The 18,274-nt window shown below is 54.6% G+C and overlaps 3 protein-coding genes and 1 long non-coding RNA gene across 7 annotated transcripts; 2 read left to right on the forward strand and 2 right to left on the reverse strand.

Annotated features, from left to right (window-relative positions):
* Positions 1-128: 128 nt before the first annotated feature.
* WDR46 (WD repeat domain 46) lies at positions 129-8,089 on the reverse strand. Its single transcript, XM_043591135.1, has 15 exons — positions 7,886-8,089; positions 7,568-7,780; positions 7,378-7,458; positions 7,125-7,237; positions 6,923-7,010; positions 6,682-6,743; positions 6,311-6,415; positions 6,072-6,222; positions 5,814-5,949; positions 5,521-5,620; positions 1,271-1,584; positions 1,028-1,122; positions 758-853; positions 496-609; positions 129-401 (listed from the first exon to the last, which is right to left on the reverse strand). The coding sequence occupies exons 1-15, from the start codon at positions 7,952-7,954 to the stop codon at positions 300-302; spliced, it is 1,839 nt and encodes a 612-aa protein (XP_043447070.1). The 5' UTR covers positions 7,955-8,089; the 3' UTR covers positions 129-299.
* LOC122489401 lies at positions 1,583-5,188 on the forward strand. The gene is made up of 2 exons (XR_006298900.1): positions 1,583-1,747; positions 3,603-5,188. It is a non-coding gene; the product is annotated as an uncharacterized LOC122489401 (long non-coding RNA).
* Positions 8,090-8,096: 7 nt separating the features above from the next.
* PFDN6 (prefoldin subunit 6) lies at positions 8,097-9,896 on the forward strand. 4 transcript variants are annotated; one of them, XM_043591144.1, is made up of 5 exons: positions 8,097-8,209; positions 8,580-8,728; positions 8,975-9,045; positions 9,139-9,263; positions 9,499-9,896. In XM_043591144.1, the coding sequence occupies exons 2-5, from the start codon at positions 8,665-8,667 to the stop codon at positions 9,626-9,628; spliced, it is 390 nt and encodes a 129-aa protein (XP_043447079.1). In that variant the 5' UTR covers positions 8,097-8,209; positions 8,580-8,664; the 3' UTR covers positions 9,629-9,896. The 4 variants fall into 4 exon arrangements, with proteins under 4 accessions (XP_043447079.1, XP_043447080.1, XP_043447078.1 ...); XM_043591145.1 differs by having other exon boundaries at positions 8,099-8,209; positions 8,650-8,728; positions 9,499-9,739; XM_043591143.1 differs by lacking the exon at positions 8,097-8,209 and adding an exon at positions 8,216-8,431 and having other exon boundaries at positions 8,650-8,728.
* Positions 9,897-10,551: 655 nt separating this feature from the next.
* On the reverse strand, positions 10,552-18,059 carry RGL2 (ral guanine nucleotide dissociation stimulator like 2). The gene is made up of 18 exons (XM_043591132.1): positions 17,948-18,059; positions 17,535-17,733; positions 16,160-16,243; positions 15,723-15,901; positions 15,554-15,604; positions 15,168-15,465; positions 14,644-14,895; positions 14,455-14,558; positions 14,273-14,357; positions 14,103-14,171; positions 13,832-13,906; positions 13,211-13,243; positions 12,967-13,088; positions 12,774-12,869; positions 12,564-12,675; positions 12,159-12,449; positions 11,367-11,481; positions 10,552-11,237 (listed from the first exon to the last, which is right to left on the reverse strand). The coding sequence occupies exons 2-18, from the start codon at positions 17,691-17,693 to the stop codon at positions 11,026-11,028; spliced, it is 2,337 nt and encodes a 778-aa protein (XP_043447067.1). The 5' UTR covers positions 17,694-17,733; positions 17,948-18,059; the 3' UTR covers positions 10,552-11,025.
* Between the last annotated feature and the right edge of the window lie 215 nt (positions 18,060-18,274).

Genomic DNA, 18,274 nt, shown 5'->3' on the forward strand with positions numbered 1-18,274 from the left:
GCTAAGGCTATAGTGATGAGATATGAGGTGGGGGTAGAAGCAGGACACCGTGACCCCTCAGATCCTAGAGTAGTCCCATGCTGGGCACAGGGAAGGGAACAGGTCCTGAGAATGATCTAGACACATTATCCAAAAAAACCCCACTTTCTTCTTTAATCCCAACCCAGCCCAGGAGCCAGCTGTCCCTACCCAGCTGGGGAAGGGGCATACTGCCCCCTCCTTATTCTAAGGAATAGGGTCATTTCCCCACGGGCAGTCGTGGGGGAAAGTGTTGCTCTCAGGCCATCCTTGGGCACGGCTCAGCGCAGAAATCTGTCCAGGGCAGATGGTCGGGCCCTCGTGGGCTTGGCCTTCTTCTCTTGCTTCTGCGGCTGCTGCTCAAGGCTCTGTCGGACTTTATCCTGGGTGGTGAGAGGGCGGCAAGGTGAGAAGTGGCAGGCTGGCAAGGACAGAGGCCCACGGGATGCCTGGTCCAGCCCCCCAGTGATCATTTACCCGGTGCTCCTCATCCATGACCTTCCTCTTCCTCTTCACCAGACTTGCTGTAGAACTGCGGCCCTTCTGCTTTGGCTTTGGCTGGAAAGGAGCCTTGGCCTCGGGGTCGTAGCCCTAAGAGAGGAGACAAGGGTAAAATCCATAAGAGCCTCAGAGACCAGGAACCGTGGCAGTACCATGTGCTGTGCCGTACTTCTGGGGACATGGCACGGGGGAGGCTGTGAAGGGGGGAAGGGCCTGGGCACTTGGGCCTGATTCATACCAGCCTCTCTATCCGCTCCTTCTTTTCTTGCTCCAAAGAGATGACATCAACCTCTGCCAGGGCTCGTGGGTCCAGACAAATGAGCTCTGCAGGTACCTGGAGGTGTCACGGAGGGACAGGAATGGGTAAGGAACCATAGGAGCCACAGGAGGATGATCCAAAGAGGGACAGAAGCCAGGGAGCTGCTGAATCCCACTCTTCCCAAGACCCCTGGGGCCATGGGGAGCTTTTCCTACCCCCAGCCCAAACCACATGCAGGTACGTGCTCACCTTCTCCAGCAGGGCCTTCACCTCCCACTCCTGGCGCTGCTTTTGGCTCCTGTAAGGATTACTCTCCAGGCCGTCAAAGTTGGGCTCAGCAGCCCCTAGAAAGAGGGAGAAGCATGGAGCTATAAACAGAACCAAGTCCAGCCGCTCCAGCCCAACCAAGCCCTTTTGCTCCTGGCTATCACAAGCCAACCCACACTTCCATCCAGAGTTCATTCACTGGACCCCATCCTCTGGTCCACTCACCAGGTACCAGCATGCTGGTGATGCCCCCAGTGTGCCCCACCCCCAGCACATCTTCAAAGGGGCAGAAGTGAAGGCCATGCACGTGGCCTGAGAGCCGGTGGGTGAGGTAAGGCTGCTCCAGGGAGGGCAGGCTGGCCTTGCCCTGCCCCGCCCATATGTTGACCACGTCACCCATGCCTGCAGCCAGCAGTCCCCGCTGGGAAAAGACCAGGTGCCCTGCTCCCTGGGGCAGGGTCCGAGCACTCAGAGGCTGGAACGTCCCTCGTAAATCAAAGATCTTCAGCTGGTGGTCCAGGCCAGAGGTGGCCATGTACCTGGTAGAGACGGGGAGGTCAATTAATCTGCAGTGTGGGCTTACTATGCAGGTCTATAGCCAAGTGCAAGCATAAAGTCTCGGTGGGGAGAAACAATTTTTATTTCCCTTTTACAGATGAGGAAACTGAAGCTCAGAGGAAGATAATCAAGTAAGAGTGAATGGTAGAGCTAGAATTCAAGTCCAGCCTGTCTCTTTAGTGTCTCTTCTCCCTCTTTTTTTCTTTTAATATTTTAACGTTTATTCATTTTTGAGAGACAGAATGTGAGGGGGGAGGGGCAGAGAGAGGGAGACAGAATCCTAAGCAGGCTCCAAGTTCTGAGCTGTCAGCACAGAGCCCAATGCGGGGCTCAACCTCACAGACCATCATGACCTGAGTTAAAGTCAGACACTTAACTGGGCCACCCAAGCGCCCCATTAGTGTCTGCTGTCTTAATCAAAGGGACAGTGCACACACCCATCTGTACCTAAATGAGATGTTCCACTGTACCCACAGGGAGTACAGTGGCTCAGCAAAGAGAAGGATCAACAGCAGTGATCAGGGAGGACCTCTAGGGGCTGTTCTAGGTCATTCTCAAGAAACATAGCAAGTACAAATGAATTAATATCAGAGTGTGGAGATGGTGAAATGGAAGCAGAGGTCTGTTTTTGGGATCAGTGGGAAATGTCAGGAGGATCACAAGGGGACAAACAGCAGGGGCTCTTTAAACTCAGACTGAGGACCCAGAGTCCCCAGCACTGCTCTCCAGCAATGACAGACCACAACTGGAAGATTGTGAGGACCTGAGGAAACCTTAGGAAGTAATGAAGTAATAAGCTAGGAGGCCCTGCCCCACCCCCCCTTTCCCTGGAAAAAGGGAGGGCAATCCTCTCAAGGAATCGTGCACTATAGTTTGTTTTCCAAGGTTGGAGTTTCTATGTTCATGATGTTCCTCAGAGAGGGAGGCTAAAGGGCGACCAGCCAGGCCAGGGTATGTAAGTTTGCTAAGGGGCCACAGACTCTCTTTTTAGCCTTGGCTGTGAGCCAAAGAAGAGGGTACCAAAGGACTCCTATGAAAGGGACTAGCCTAGTGATGGGGCTGAATAGAGGCCCAGCTGGACACTTCTCCTCACAAGACAATCAGGACCCCAGCTGCATCAGATGGAAAGACCATCAATGCAAACCAGGAATTACGGAGGGCTCCTGGGACACAGGTCACACCCTTCAGTCAACCCACAATTCAAGGGAACATACTGGCTTCTCTCCCCACACATACCTGCCTTTGGGATCCCCTGCACAAATACCAGCCCACTGACCAGAGGGCATCCAGGCTATACTACCATGCTACTAACCCTGCAGAAAACAGTCTAGTTCTAAGAATCCCATCCAGTCCTAATGCCAGCTTCCAGAATGCCTCGAGGAAGCCAGTAAGCCTCATCTTGAGCCCCTGTGGCTTATCTGAGGTGCTCTTGAGAAGGACCAGAGATAAGCAGAGTTGGGCCAAGATCAAGGACCAGAGCTGTACTCAAGGTGTTGACCAAATCTCAGGAAACTACATGATTAGGCCTCGGGCACAGCAGCAGCTGACCAAAGCAGTCTAGGGAAGGCAAACGACAACATAGGTTCAATGGCCCACAGAAAGCATTCTCCTAAAGCCAAACTGGCACAAATACAGAGTAAAAATGGTTTGAAGCATATCTCTCGGCCCCTAAGGTACAACTACGGGAGGGCAAGGGGGTCTGAGCATCTGGAAAGTTTTTATAAGTTGGGGACTACTGGGCTATTCCTTTTCCAGACTTAAAAAAAAAAAAAAAATTTTTTTTTAACGTTTATTTTTGAGAGAGCATGCAAGCATGCAACTGGAGGGGCAGAGAGAGACAGAGACACAGAATCCAAAGCAGGCTCCAGGGTCTGAGCTGTCAGCACAGACCCTGATGCGGGGCTCGAACTTGCAAATTGTGAGATCATGACCTGAGCTAGGGTCAGACGCTTAGTGACTGAACCACCTAGGTGGCACCCCCCCCCCTTTTTTTTTACAGACTTTCTTTGAAACCATTTGAAAATAAAGTGATGGAGTTCACATTTCATGTACAAGATTCCTGAGCAGCAGTGTAAAAGAAGGAAAGCAGATTAGTCTGCCAGCAGCACCCGGGACTTGCCAGCAGGAGGAACAATCAGAGGCTGGAAAGTGTCTGTGAATATCACATGTGTTCAATAGGAGGCAGCAAGAATGGACAGAAATGGACCTCAGAGAGGCCCTTGAGGGGAAAGCAGCCAGGACCTCAAAGGGGAGCATGGGCAGTAATGAAAGGATGCCACCAAAACAAGCAGTAGAGCCTGGGCACCCAGAAAGCACCCAATCAACAGCAATTTGGTTCCTGCCCTTACTGATGGCTGAAGATCACAGGGCAATGGAGCTAGCTGGAGGTGTCCAGTCAAATTCTGGGTGACTGGAAAGTGTGGCAGAAAAGGAGCAAGCCTGGAGGAACTCTGGGGAGTGGGGTGACCTATCCCGCGATGGACACATTAAATCTGGGGCAACAGAAGACAACTTAGTAGGAACTAAGTGTGTCTCCTGGCTAATCGTTTCCGTCAACCACAGTCCCGTTTCTGAACATAAAGTAGAATACTGCCCCATGACAGGCTCAACAGCCCATTCACCCTTGTACCCCCAGAACCTCAGCACAGAGCCTAGTCCGCAGCAGGTGCCCAGTGAGTGCCTGACAATGAAAGGAATTAAGAGGAACATCCACTGATCCCATTAGAGGGAACTCATGCGGAAAACAGTACACCAGGTCCGCACATATGTACGCATCAGACAGCACAGCTGGGCAGCTGCAAACTCTCAGGAGAGGCAGCAATTCGAAGCAGGCCCCCTACTCCTACCCCTCACATCACCAGCCAGAACTCAAGAGAACGATCATCTTCAAGGATGCCAGTGGTGAAAGCCAGTGCTCCGTACTCCCTGGGCACCACGCTAAACCCTACAGGCTTTAACTCGTGTTGACACGGGCCGCCCGTGACAGCCTATGAACTAAGCCCAGGGCTTGGCAAACTACAGCCCATGCACCAAACAAATCCAGCCCATCACCTGCTTCTGTACAGCCCTGGAGCTCCAAATGGTTTTTACGTTTTTAAGTAGTAGGAAAAAATAAAAAATCTTTTGAAACAGGTGAAAGTTACAGGAGATTCAAATTTCAGTGTCTGCAAAGTAAGTTTTACTGGAGCACAACCACACGCTTTCATTGGCTTCTTCTGGGGCTGCTTCTGCACCACAAGAGCACAGGAGAGAGGTCAACACCAACACCACATATGGCATCTCATCTCTGCACCACTGTGGGCACACCACAACTCACAAGGACACCATTATAACTGGACTTTTCAAGCGCCACCTATCTCACGATCTGTGTGAAAGAGGTTTTCAAAGACAAATAGGTAAAATCTCTTCCCAGATCAATGCTAACAAGCATTTGCAAATGAGTTTGATGATTTAGAATACTGTAACTTTTAACCTTAACTGAGCAAAATGTTATCCTCAAAAAGAGGAATCCAGTTCTTCCCATCAGACCTGTATTACAAAAATGCTATATTCAATTATTATATTCTAAGTTTTATTGCCTAAAAATTTGTGACGCTTTGTTTTCTCTTAAGTACCTACATAACATGCTCGAATTTCCCTCTCGGCTAGCAAAACCTAAAGTCTTTCTATTTGGCTCTTTACAGAAAAAGCTTCCTGCCGCTTGAGCTAGATACTCATCCCCACTCTTGGGGTGATGAAAGAGTGTGTGGCACACAGAGGTTATGGAGTGTGCCCATGCTTACGTGGCCCGTCAGTGGCTAGGATTTAAATCTGGGCAGCTTGACTGCAAGTCTATGCTCCTAAAGGCATACTGCTTTCTATACTCTTCTACCCAGCGGCGACCTCCCCAGCACCTCATGACCAAACAAGTGACTTACGTGCCTGTAGAATCTACTGCCACAGCCCGGACCCCTCCACGATGACAGAGAATCTTTGCCAGTGGCTCCTTCATGGCTGGACTCCATAAGGACACAGTCCCTGGATGTGAGAGAAGAGGAGCTGAAGTTATCAACAGGCGCTAAGGGGATTATACCTGGGAAAGATGGGGTCTCAAGGCCAACAGGTATCAAGAGAGAGGAATAGGGGCTATCTAAAGGGATGTGCAAAGTGCAAATATAGAAGCAAAGCAGGTCAGGATGATCAAAGAGTCAAAGCTCAGCTAGAGACCAACCGTTGCTGTGTCCGAGATGGATAACGGCATTGTAAGGGTTCTTAGTCATGACATCCAGCCGTCCAGCCCGAGCATTCAGAGCTGCCACGATCTTTCCCACTGACACATCCAGGTAGGTCAGAAACCCTGTCTCTGACTGAGAGAAAGAGAGAGATCAGAATGAGTCCTGATTGCCCTCTGTCCTTCTAGTGGGATCCCAGAGAAGAAGCAGTCTTCTCAAGGGCTGCCGCCCAGTCCCCGTGTTCCGTTGCCACTCACGGCCGTGGCCAGAAGGAAGTGAAAAGGCAGGAACTCAAGCCGCGTGACACGGTCACAGCGGCGGATACAGTGGAGCTCGATGCCCTGGTTGTCATAGATGTGAAGCCAACGATTCTGAGCGACGGCAAATAGTGCCTCTGAATGCAGAAACCTGGGAGGAAGGCAAGAGTGGTTCAGTGGGATGGGGTCAAGGGACTGTCATTCAATCGAGAATGGGATGCCTCGCCTCCCCCACTGACCGGATGTCCCGCACTGCCTCCATGACGTTGATCTCGCACATGAGCCTCTTTGTTACCCAGTCAAGGGTGGCCACATGACCCCGGCGCCCTCCAAAAGCCAGGTGTCTGTTAGAGGTGGGGAACAGGCAGTGTCAGTCCAGGGAAGCACCGTGACTCAGACCATCTGAGGTATGCCCCACACCAGCCCCTCCTCTCCAATGAGACATTTTACATGCTCAACCTCACATGCAAGCAAATCACAGGACCGCCCCCCCCCCCCCCCCACATCATCGGCCTAAACATACACTGGCCTGGCTGAGGTGAACATGGCTGAAGTGTTTAAGGAGATGCAACCATATCCTAGTTCAAGAGTCACTGACATCCAGCCTTACCTTCCAGTTCGGGAGTAATTCAGTCTGTAGGGTCCAAACTGCCGCAAGTTCAAATCAAAGTGCTAGGAAAGGGAATATCATTAAAAAAAGGGGGGGGGAAGAGAGAGAGAGAGAGAGAGAGAGAGAGAGAAAGTCAAGAAATAACTGGCTCCTTTCAATAATTCCCTCTTGTAGTCCCCACTTCCGTCTTGCTCTGCACCACCAATGTAGCCAGTAGCCCCTTTTCCAATCTCAGACTCACCTTGGCTGCACTTGCAATATCCACAGCCTCCACAATGTCCACCTGGCGTATCTTTGCCGTGTCCTCCCCATCCTCCCCTTCCAGAAACCTAGGAGTGAGTATTAGCAGTAAAACTTCCTAATATGAAGTGGGTGTACCAGCGTGAAAATGATAAGGGACCATAAAGCAGGGCCTGGGGAGGCCCACACGAGAGTCCACTTACCCGGGTTCCTCAGCCAGAAGCAGCTCAGAGCGAGCAGCTTTAATGCTTATTTCCTGTTCCTCAGCTTCAGCCACTTCAAGTCGGCTTCGGGTTTTGGATTTCGAATGCGGCAGCTATAATATCGTTGGTGGTGGAGAGGTGAGAGAAGAACTAGACATTATGTAGGATTCCGCGAGAGCCACACAGCCCCCCTCCATCCCCACTCATATACTCTCGGGCTGCAACCCTTCCCCACTCTCTGGCTGGTCCTCACCTTTTTGGATTTGTCAATGCGACAGAACTTCTGAGCCACCTCCACAGGGACGGGGGCAGGGCCTGGAAATGGATCCTGGGCCTGGGGAAGGAGGTAATAATTAGAAGACAGGCTACGGCTGACCCTCAACCCTCGCACGCGTAAAGTACAAGGCGACTTGCCCCACCACCTTATCAGGTCCCAGGCTCACCCCGGACAAACTCCGCTGAGGCTCCGGATTCCTCCGCTCTCGGGGTTTCTTCGGAAGCTGAAGCTTTCTGGAGAACCGAGACTTTTTTGGGATGTTAGTGTTCTTTGGCCTCTGGTGGCGGAGCTCACGATTCCTTTTCTTGTTACCAGGGGGCCCCGGAGAAGCTCCGGCAGCGGTCAGAGTGGTTTCTTCCTCCCAGTACCTCCGGGGTTTCTACGGGCAGAGCAGGAGCTCTTAACACTCCGCAGCCCGCGCCGCGTCCCGCCCCCCGCGACCCCACAGCTAAAAACTTCTCTTCCACCCCAGGGAGGTCTCTACCTTCTTCTTGGCCTGAAGTCTGTTCTTCTTGGGCGGGACATCTCTGCTCGGTTTGGGGACTGTCTCCATCTAGCCCACCCGAACGACGATCCACGTGCAAAACTCCTCTCAGCTGTCCCACAGTCGGCTTGGAAACTCCCGGAAGTCGGCCGGCCCTCATCCAATCAGCGCCGTACCAGATCTGAAGCCTTCTAAGCGCCATCTTAAATGAGGGCTCTTGCGCGCGCACTCTCGCGCGCGCGCGCTCTCTCTCTCTTGAGGGGCGGGGCTGGCGTTGGCCCAGCCATCTGGAGCAGCAGTTTATGCCCGAGTAATGAATGAAAGGTAGTCTGAGGCTGGGGCCCAAGAAACAATACAGTTTCTCTTTCCGGCTTCGTTTCCCCATTTTGCCTAAACCTTCCCGAGTCCAGTCTTTTTTTGCGGAATACCATTCATTAAACCTGCCCAAACTACAGTTCCCGACATGCGTAGGAGGACAACTTCCGGCACCCTCTTTTCCCAGCATCCTTTGTTTACTTCCAGGTTTAGTAATAGTGAAGGGAGAACGTGAGTAGGGCTGGGTTACGGTTGAGGGGTTTGGGGGTCTTAGCCTCAGCCGCCTCCCCCTGGGACCGGGATAGAGTGGCTCTGCGGGACGGGGAGAGGCTGCGGTGCCCCGGGAGGGTGTCTCTCAACAGTGCTGTCATTTCCGCAGGCCAGGCCAGAAAGGGGAGCTTGAGTACCTCCCAGAGTGAGACCCTGCGCCCCTCTCCCGCTCCCCGCAGGCCTTCGTCCCCGCCATGGCTGAGCTAATCCAGAAGAAGCTACAGGGAGAAGTGGAGAAATATCAGCAGCTTCAGAAGGGTAAGGGAGCAGGGTCGGTGTGGCCTCGGCCCAGTCCCTTCACTCACAGTCCAGAGCCAAACCAAGATAATGTTTCTGCCCGAGTCCCTGCGGGCAGCTCCTTCCCCCATCTCAATGCTCTTCCCCACCCACTGACCAGCCGACCCGTCCTTGCCTACTTCCTCAGCTCCATTTTGTTCTCTCCAGCATTGGGGTCAGGCGGCACATTTGATGTTGCTAATCAAACCTTTCCCCCCCAACCCCCAGACTTGAGTAAATCCATGTCAGGGCGGCAGAAGCTTGAGGCGCAACTAACAGAAAATAATATTGTGAAGGAGGTGAGAGAGGGATTTGCGGGGCGGGGGGGGGGGGGGGCGAGGAGGGACCTATACTGGCAGTGATTGATCATTTATGTCCCATCCCTCCACCAGGAACTGGCCCTACTAGATGGGTCCAACGTGGTCTTTAAACTTCTGGGTCCTGTGCTGGTCAAACAGGAGCTGGGAGAGGCTCGCGCCACAGTGGGGAAGAGGCTGGACTATATCACAGCTGAAATGTGAGTCTTTCTTCCACCAGCCTGCAATGCACCCGACAGGGCTGGGGGAGAGGTGTTCCAAAACCATTATAGTGTAGCTCCAGAGTACCCCTCTCCCCCCGGTTGTCCAGTTCCTCCAAACCCTCCCCCAGATCTCAAAGTTCCTCCCCATCAATCGCTTCCTTGCTTTCATCACCTTCCTTAGTAAGTCCCATTAATTTCTCCTTATTTGCTTGTCTCTCTTGCCTCTCTTCAGTAAGCGATATGAATCACAGCTCCGCGACCTCGAAAGGCAGTCAGAGCAACAGAGGGAGACCCTGGCTCAGCTGCAGCAGGAGTTCCAGCGGGCCCAGGCAGCCAAGGCAGGCGCTTCTGGGAAGGCCTGACCCCGTGGTGGGGGGAGGGGGAGGGGAGGGAATGAGGCAGCTCTAGGGTCTATACTGTAGCTAATAAAATGTGAAAACACCTGGCTGTTTTCTGACCAGCCACTTCTGTCATAATTGTCTCCCATCCGTCCCCCGGGCCCCTTTCACTTTATATATACACCACCTATATTACTCCCTCAGGTCCCAAATTCTTGTAACTGGAATCTCTCTGTGGCAGAGTAATCCTTTCTTCTTTCTTGAGAGTAAAATCTGAAATGTCTCAAACCTACTTCTTGCCTATATGTGCAACGCTGAATTCTCCCTTATCTTGGGTGGCAAACCCCTTTAAGAAACACGGGAAGGGCATTTGCATGACAACAGTTGTTGGGAATGTCAGTTCAATTGCCGGACTCACAGTAATCTAAACAGACCGCAGGGTGAAATGTGGTGACCCTCCTTGCTATGATTTCTTGCCATCTTCCAAATAGCCCTGGCATCTCTCATCAGTCTCTTTCTGGAATGTGTTTGAATGTAGCTTAGACGGATTTGAAATCCCAACATGGAATGCTCCAAGTTTAGACAGTATCCACAGAGTTGTTCTTCTTTTTCTTTGTCCTAAAATTGTTTCTTACAAATTTTCAACCGGGGGTTGTCCTTCATATGGATCACTTTAATTGGGTGGGTGGTACTTGACATGGGTCTGTGACAACTGCAGAGAAAAACTTAAAAGCAAATAAAAGGACTGGGGTGGAGGGGTTGCTGGGGAGCAATTTCCTCACAAAAACTTGTGAGGAAACCGTTTTCACCAACACCTCACTTTCAGCAATGGGATAGAAATGGGGAGAAAACACTGGCCTCCTTCTTGTTACTTGGCGTCTACCTTCAGCCAACTCTCTACCCCCACTCCCAGCAGCTAGACCATACACACTGCAATGACAAGGGAGTAGAATTTACGTAGTGTTTTGGTTTATTATCTTAGTGTTGTCACAGTGACAGGAAAACCCACAGTAGGAAAAAGAACTCCTACTAGAACCTACTTCTTGCCATCCCCTCTCCCCAGGGCTCAGAGCCTCTAGGCTTTTCTTCTCTCCCTCCTTGTAGGCCTTTCCTTGGCCCTTGGCATGCTAGCATGTGGCCAGGAATCAGAAACCGATTCCATTTTCTACCACTAGCTGTGTGCCGCATTCATGGAAAGTAGGGAGCTACACACAGGTATCCAACTTGGTTACCAAGATTACCAGTTCCCCCAAAGCTGAATCCCTCAGCTGTCTGGTAAACCAGTGGCACTTCACTGCCCCAGGGTGGTTGGCCACCTTTCTGGGTTTCTTCCCAGTGCAACATGACTGCCACCATTCAGGATGGCTACCCACATCTGCTATGGCCACCATGAGTTCTGTTGTGCCGGCAGGGCTTCCTCCTCAGAACAGTGCCCGGGCAATCTTCCTCCCTGTGGCCTTGATCCTGGGAAAGGAACCCCCTCCTCCCTCACTTGGGGGAGTTCCTGAGGCAGAGGGGCTGCTGGTGAGACCCAGTGTAGCAAGAGAGGGCCTTCGCCGCTGCCGTAGGAGGAAATCGTGCGAAGCTCCATCCATAGCGTAGAAGACGTTAGCCGAGGGTGGGATGGTCAGCTCTGTGTGTTCAGAGAGGGAGTGTCGAGAACAAACATGGTCATTCCCCCCACAACCACCTGGTTGTGGACGCCTTCCCACTGCTGGGCATCCCTCTCTGCCCAAATCGGACTTCCTTCATGGCCTCTCACCTCGCTCCCCTGGTAGCAGCTGCACTAGCTCATACTCCGAAGCCACTGCAGAATCACGATTGTTTTTTTTAAGGACACGACTAATGACACTCGGAGCCTTGTCCTGGCTTGTCACCTGGCAGGACAGAGACCAAAAGGACAATAAATTGGCCATCACCTCTTCTTTCTAGCCTTTCAGTTCTAACCACTGATCCCAACCAAAAATGGTTACCGGTGTCAAACACTTTAGAATGAACAGGGAACCCCTATACGGTGGTTCCCTGTACCGCACAAGCCTATACTCCATGGTGTCCAGTGAAATAGGGCTGCTTCCCTATGAAAAAACTGCTGTTGGTTCTGAAAATCTAATATGGCCACCAAAATTCAAGGTGCAGCAGCTAATGCAAAGTAGCCTTTAAAATAAAACAGCTGCCATAACCTTGGGGAGCCTGGGTGACTCAGTCAGTTAAGCATCCGACTCCTGGTTTCAGCTCAGGTCATGATCTCACGGCTCTTGAGATCAAGCCCCAAGCTGGGCTCCGCACTGACAGCATGGAGCCTGCTCGGGATGCCCTCTCTCTCTCCCTCTCTCCCTCCCTCCCTCTGTCCCTTCCCCACTTATGTGCGCACACTCTCTCTGTCCCTCTCAAGGTAAATAAATAAACTTAAAAAAATAAGAAAACAGCTGCCATAACCAAAGGTCAGAATTAAAACTAGAATCATCCTCTTCTTGGCTATTCAAACGTAAGACAACACCTGTAGCCCCACAAAGCATCATCCTTCACCCCTACCCCCAGCCCACAGCTTCCTCACCAAAATGCTCTTGTAGACGCTACCATCTTCCCCCAGCTCCATCTGAACTCGGATGATTCGGCAATCAGAGGCCCCTGGCCCAGGCCCCCCTCCCCCACATCCAGTCCCCCTGGAGGCCCCCTCTGCACCCCCACTGAGTGGGGAGCCACAGGAGGCGGAGCGGCGGTGACCTCGAGAAGGCCTGGGAGAGGACGCTGGGGGAGAGAGGTGACTGGGGTCAGCCGGACTGTGCAAAGATGGAGTGCTTTCCAGGGCAGAGTCCAGAGATGAGACAGACGGCCACTTCATGTGCTGGGGACAAACAACATGGGGGACTGGCATGAAGGCAGAGAAGTCAAGCAAGAAACATTCACAAGGGCAGGTTCAGTGTTGAGTCAGAGGTCAGAGATCAGGAACAGGGCTCACCTGGGCCAGCCGCGTCAGCAGAGGGGCAGGGGCTCCAGGTACGTCACCTCCCCCGACGCTGGGCCGGTCCCAGGAGACAAGAGGGGTGGGACCTCCAACAGAGCCCAGAACCCTGGAGTGGCAAGAGACGGGGAGGGTCAGAAGAAGAAGGGCTCTTCTCCCAAGTAGCTTCCCCAAGATGCTACCCCCCCTACCCGCGGACTCCCTCACTCTGTCCACTGTGAGATGACCAGTGTTGGCCGAAGCACCCGTGGGGCAGGAGGGTCACTGGTACCAGGTGGCTCCACCTCACAGGACACTCGATGGCTGTGAAGAGGGGGAAATGGGCAGAAGTCAGGACGTGACACACCGATCCCCACGCTCAACCCCAGCCCTGGAGTCCCAACCTTGCCCAGCCAGTCACCTCTGGGCCTCTGTCAGTGGCCGGAGCCCCTGTAGCCACCGCTGAATATCAGGGTCAGGTCGGAGGTCATAGCCACGACATTCGTTCTGGAGCCGCTGCAGTTCCGAAAGGACAGCAAACTCCTAGGAAGGAGCCCACAGTCTGCAGGAGCCAAAACTCAGGGACCCCCGACTTTCCCCATCTCCCTCCCCTTCCTGGGACATGACTAGAGATGTCTAGCATCCGGCCCATGCACTCCCCTCACCTTCCTCCGCTTGTCAAAATTGATGTATCCGTTCTGCAAAAATAATGGGGATGGGGTGAAGCCCAACCCTGCCACAGAGAGACTACCCCTTTCCAAGTACACACACATCCACATTCAACTCACACACACTTCATTCACTAGGCCTCTGACTCCTCCGTCCTTTCCCTGGCTCCCCCTCACTTCCGTCATGCCCTAAGCCCCCTACTTTACCCTTGAAATTGAATGGTCACAGGTAGAAAGGGTGTCCATTTCATAGATGAGAAAATCAGGGCTCAGAGAGAATGAGGAACTTGCCCAAGATCTCAATGTTTGTTTATTTAACAAATGCTACATATGCTTACATTTAGGGCATGTTCTAAGCACTTGCCAAACATTAATTCACTTAATCCTCATAATAACAGACTGACATAGACACTGTCACTGGTTTCCTGTTTACCGATCACTAGGCACAAAGAAGTCAAGCAACTTGCCCAAGTAACAGAACCAGAATTCTGGCAATCTGGCTCGAGCCCTGGAGTTCAAGCGCTAACACCCCACGGCACCTTTCTGGAAGGTCTGTCTGGCCCTGAGGCCCATTTGTTCCCTCATCACAATGCACACATTAACACACACACCACCGACCTCCAGCTCATCCTTGGAGGCTGCATCCAGCATCACCAGGTCCTTCAAGAAGGTGCCAAGATACGGGACCACACCCTGAGGTCAGAGGTCAGGATTAGACCCCCCGCCCCTGATCTGAGAGCTCTCCATTGCTCTGCACTTTCCTATCCCATTGTCTTGAAGGACAAATTTAATTCCCCCACCCCGCTATGCCTCCCCTCTACATCCCTCAGTCTGCTGCCCCCCACACACTCCTTACTCCTTCACAACCACCCCCCAACTGGTCACTCACCCCACCCCGGGAGCCAGACCTCGGGGCCTTCTTGGAATTTGGCTCCAGAGAGGGCTGCAGCTTCGCCTCCTGGGCAGGGGTAGGGAGGGGACAGAACAAGGAGATATAGGTGTGGCACGTGTGGCATGGGGAGCAGGGGTGGCTGGGAACACCAGGGAATAGGGCCTCACCTGCAGGAGGAGCTCCCGGCTCTGGGAATAATTATCCTCCTCGGAGAAAATCTGGCAGAGGCTGGAGAAGACTCTGAGGCTGTCCCTGAGGGGTGGAAGGCAGCAACCTTGAGGATGGGCCAGGCTCACCCCCACGCCTCTTCCCAGCCCTCAGCTCCAGACCGGTGCCCCATCCTCCCCACCTGGCTGCTTCCCCCCAGGCTGCTCGAAGCCTGTGGATGGGGCTGGACTGCAGGGCCGACACAACAGCATAAACCGAAGAGAAGTTTCGGAGCAGACGACACTCCTGTGGGGGTCACAGAGGCAGGCCAGAGCTTTGGGACCTCTCTCTCAACACCAGGGTCCCCAACGAGGCCAAGCCTCTCTCTTACCTCTGCCACACGGATCCACTTCTCCAGGAGCCGAGCCCTCTGGGGAGGACGGAGTGGCCGAATGGTCACCTCTCCAGGCCCCTCTCCAGTTGAGGTAGCCCCCAGGACAGAGCTGACCACAGCCCCTGCCACCTTGTTGAACTGTGTGACAGTAGCTCTGACGGATGGGCAGAGGTGGGAATGTCCTGGCCGGTCTCTATGACCCCACAGGCTCCCCAGGCACTGAGAGGGGACCAGATTGAGAAACAGCTCCTGCAGGGCAGAAGTCAGAGGTTAAGGTTCATAGTCAGGCGAGGTCAGCCTTCCAATATCAAAGGTGTGAGGATCTCAGGTGGCCAAGGAACCAAAGGGGCACAGGGTGTGAAGGGTAACAATCAAGGGGAAAGGGAGAAAGGTCAAAACTGAGTGGACAGAGGAAGCTGGGAGCTGGATCAGGAAGGGTTGGAAGCAAGGAAAGGATCTGGAGTGAGGGAGAGGTTAGTAAGGGGGCAGGGGGGGGATGGGGTCAGAGGTCAGGGTCTCACCGCATCTAGCAGGGTCAGCTGTTCGGCCAAGTGGTCAGCGAGGAACACCAGGACATCCGTGGGGTCAGCAGGGGGGTCGCCGGGGAGGGCCAGGGACTTAGGAAGGTCTGGGGCCTGGGGGTCCACCCGGGACCGGAGGTTGCGGATGAGGTCAGCGCTGCCCCCCCCAACACCCTCCCCTGCTGCATACCCTGTCCGAAGCAAGAAGCTCTCAAGCCGGTCAAGCTGACCCTTGACCTCAGAGCCAAAATCCTCAGGGTGAGAGGCCAGCCAGGTTGACAGGACAGAGATGGCTACCCTGGGAGAAGGGGAAGCAGCCAGGGGTCAGGTATCAAGCTGCAGCTCAGCCAGAGGGAACTGTGAGGTTAACAGTCGGGGTCACTCACCCTATTGTCCTCTCTAGTTCATCAGTAGGATGAGATTCAAGAGCTTCCAGCCTGGAAGAAGAGATTCTATCTGCCCATTTTTTCCCAACCCCCAGTGGCTTTGACTACTTTGGTGGGATTTTCCGGCTTTAGAAAGCCAGATACCATCTTGGTCCCTTATGACCCTGACCTGTCAGCCACAAGCCCTAGCAGGGCAGGCGTGGAGGTGAAGGCCCGGTGGGTGGCCAGGAAAGCTGATGTGAAGGTCACGTCAGCCCCTGATGTCCGAGCATCCAGCAAGTGTCTGACCAGGGCCTCCAGAGTGCCAGCTCGGAGCCTTCGAGAGGAACGCGGGGGAGGCGTTGGGGCCTGTTGGAGACAGAAGGACAATTACTGACCCTTTTTTCACCTTTTCCCCTAGATCTCTGGGGAAAATCCCAGACCTAGGAGATGGTCCAGGCTCGTCATATGAGATTCAGAGAGGGCAAAAGACTTGATCTAAGTCACATGGCAGAGTCCAGGTCTCTAGACCTCCAACTTAGCACTCTGGCCAAAAAGTTGGCCAGAGGAAAGGGGGCTGGGTGGTGATGATGGGTCAGAGGTGAGAAGCCAAAGTCAGGATCTCACCAGGGGATCAAGAGGCCGATACTGGCGGCTTGTGACAGTAAAGATGGCACCATCCTCCTCCTCATCCCAGACAGACACAGGGGCCTGGAGGAGCAAGGAAGGGGAAGTCAGACAATCCCACACCACCCCCCACAGGCCCCAGCCCTCACCCCCAGGCCCTACTCCTCCCTCTGTACCCCTCACCTGTGGTGGCGGGGGACAGTACCAGCGAGTGCGAGGGGTGGGGGGGGCTGGTGACCCCAGGTCTCCCCCACTGGGGCCCAGACAGCCCCCCCCAAGCCGCCTCAGGGCCCGGTGGAGTCGAGGGGGTGGCAGTGGGGAGGTGGGTGGGATGCACGAACCCTGGGCCTGGAGACCGCTGTGGCCCTTTCCCCCCAGAGCTGAACCCCAACACAGCACAGAAGCAAGGTGCAAGGGGAAGCGAGAGAGGCAGAAAGCCAGAGGCAGAGACCTTGAGAAGCTGGAACCTCAGTCACAGGCACAGCCGCAAGCTCCGCCCTCCCCCCCTCCCCCGCAGGAACTGACCGAGCCCTAAGAGATAGTCCTTCCCCTTAGCCCCCTTCCCCCTGGTCCCTCAATGCTGGAGACCCCCTCGAGGTGGCGGCTCAAATCCCAGTACAGGAAGGAGAAGGGGAAGTTGGGATGATTGGGGGGGAGGGGGGGGGCGCAGACTCAGAGTCACGTGGCCCCAGCCCCTCCCCCAACCGATCCCGAAAAACCAGCCCTGCCAGTCACCCTGCCCTCACCCAGTCTCTGGACCCAGGAGTCCAGGGCCTTGGGGCCCCGAATCCAATTTCTGGCCCCTCCTGAGGCCCCGAATCCTGCTTCTGGCCACCACCATTAGTCCCGGAGGAAAGCTGGTTACCCCCCCACACACACTCAATCTGGGATCTTTCCTCCAAAGTCGGAGAACCTGGGCTTCCCGCCTCCACTCATTGCCCAGCAGGAGAGGGGGAGGGGTCACAAAATCGAAGGGTTCCCTCCCAATCCCAGAGTCAGAGGAGTCGGTTACTGTGGAAACAAACCCCTCCCCGCCAAACAAAAACAAGGAGGGAGACAGGGACCAAGACACAATGCCCAAAGAGGCAGGCACACTCTGGCATAAGCAGGTAGAGCCTGAGACCCTCAGGACAGAGAGCCAGACGCTCTGGCAGTAACAGGGAAGGTTCCTGCGGGCAGGTCCTGAGTCACACTGCCACAGAGAACCACAGAAATTCCGGGACTCCCCGCAGCGGGGAGACAGGCAGCCACCCAGCAAGAGGCGCGGAAATTACTGAGGCTGAGGGAAAGAGATGAAGGGACACACAGACACCAGAAAAAGGTGGAGAGTCTCCGAAATTTATACCTCCCCGACTTCCCACCACCCGCGTCTCACCTCGTCTTCTTCCTCCTCCTCCTCTTCCTCCTGCCCCCCGCCCACGCCCTGGCCACTTGGGCCCCCACCCTCTTCGGGGTCTCGGCTCCGGAAGCTGCTCAGCACGACTCCCCCGGGGGGACTCGTGTCCCAAAGCAGCCGCAGGGGCCGCGGGAGCATGGCCGAGTGAAGGAATCAGCGGGGTCGGGCCATGGGGCGCCTGGGGAGAAACGGAGGGGGGGGGCAGGTGGAGAGTCAGGTTGGCGCGGGGGATCGGGGAGGAGAGGGACGCGGGTGGGTGCCTAGGTAACCGTATGGAGGTCCTGGGGGGGAGGCAACATAGGAGTGGAATATGGGGTGCCCTGGTGCATTTGGGGGATGAGGGGGTCACGAGTACGGGAACGGGCAGGGTCACAGGGTGCTCTGGCTCTGACCTGCTCGGGAATGGTGGGAGCAGCGCGGGTCCCGGGCCGCTGTTCCCGTCGGTCTCCAGTCCCCAAACGAGTCCCTGGACCGAGTCCCCTCCTCGGCTTTTCCGCACCCCCGTTACCCCCCCCGCCAGGCTCCCGGGCCCTCCCGCCCTTTCCGCTCCCCCCCACGTCCGCCCGCTCCGACAGCAGGAGCCAAAAAGGGAAGGAAGTGAGGACAGGAGCCAGGGTTGCGGACTAGGGGAGCCCTGGATGCCCAGCGGCCAGAACCCAGGAGCCCGGGTCCCCAGCTCCGCTGTGCTCGGGACCCCCTACTCGGGGATCCTGGAGCCC

The sequence above is a fragment of the Prionailurus bengalensis genome, chromosome B2 (assembly GCF_016509475.1).
Source record: "Prionailurus bengalensis isolate Pbe53 chromosome B2, Fcat_Pben_1.1_paternal_pri, whole genome shotgun sequence".
NCBI lineage: Eukaryota > Metazoa > Chordata > Mammalia > Carnivora > Felidae > Prionailurus > Prionailurus bengalensis.

Bases quoted from the DNA above. Each gene is read 5' to 3' on its own strand.
- WDR46 (XM_043591135.1), bottom strand. From the start codon at position 7,954: ATGGAGACAGTCCCCAAACCGAGCAGAGATGTCCCGCCCAAGAAGAAC. The intron at 7,011-7,124 runs GTAAGTGGACTC...ACTCACTCCTAG, and splicing joins CTTCTGGCTGAGGAACCCGG to GTTTCTGGAAGGGGAGGATG. The intron at 854-1,027 runs GTGAGCACGTAC...TGACACCTCCAG, and splicing joins TGAAGGCCCTGCTGGAGAAG to GTACCTGCAGAGCTCATTTG.
- PFDN6 (XM_043591144.1), top strand. From the start codon at position 8,665: ATGGCTGAGCTAATCCAGAAGAAGCTACAGGGAGAAGTGGAGAAATAT. The intron at 9,046-9,138 runs GTGAGAGAGGGA...TCCCTCCACCAG, and splicing joins AAAATAATATTGTGAAGGAG to GAACTGGCCCTACTAGATGG. The intron at 9,264-9,498 runs GTGAGTCTTTCT...GCCTCTCTTCAG, and splicing joins GACTATATCACAGCTGAAAT to TAAGCGATATGAATCACAGC.
- RGL2 (XM_043591132.1), bottom strand. From the start codon at position 17,693: ATGCTCCCGCGGCCCCTGCGGCTGCTTTGGGACACGAGTCCCCCCGGG. The intron at 16,244-17,534 runs GTGAGACGCGGG...TTGCTCCTCCAG, and splicing joins AGGAGGAGGAAGAAGACGAG to GCCCCTGTGTCTGTCTGGGA. The intron at 14,559-14,643 runs GTAAGAGAGAGG...TGACCCCCACAG, and splicing joins AGTGGATCCGTGTGGCAGAG to GAGTGTCGTCTGCTCCGAAA.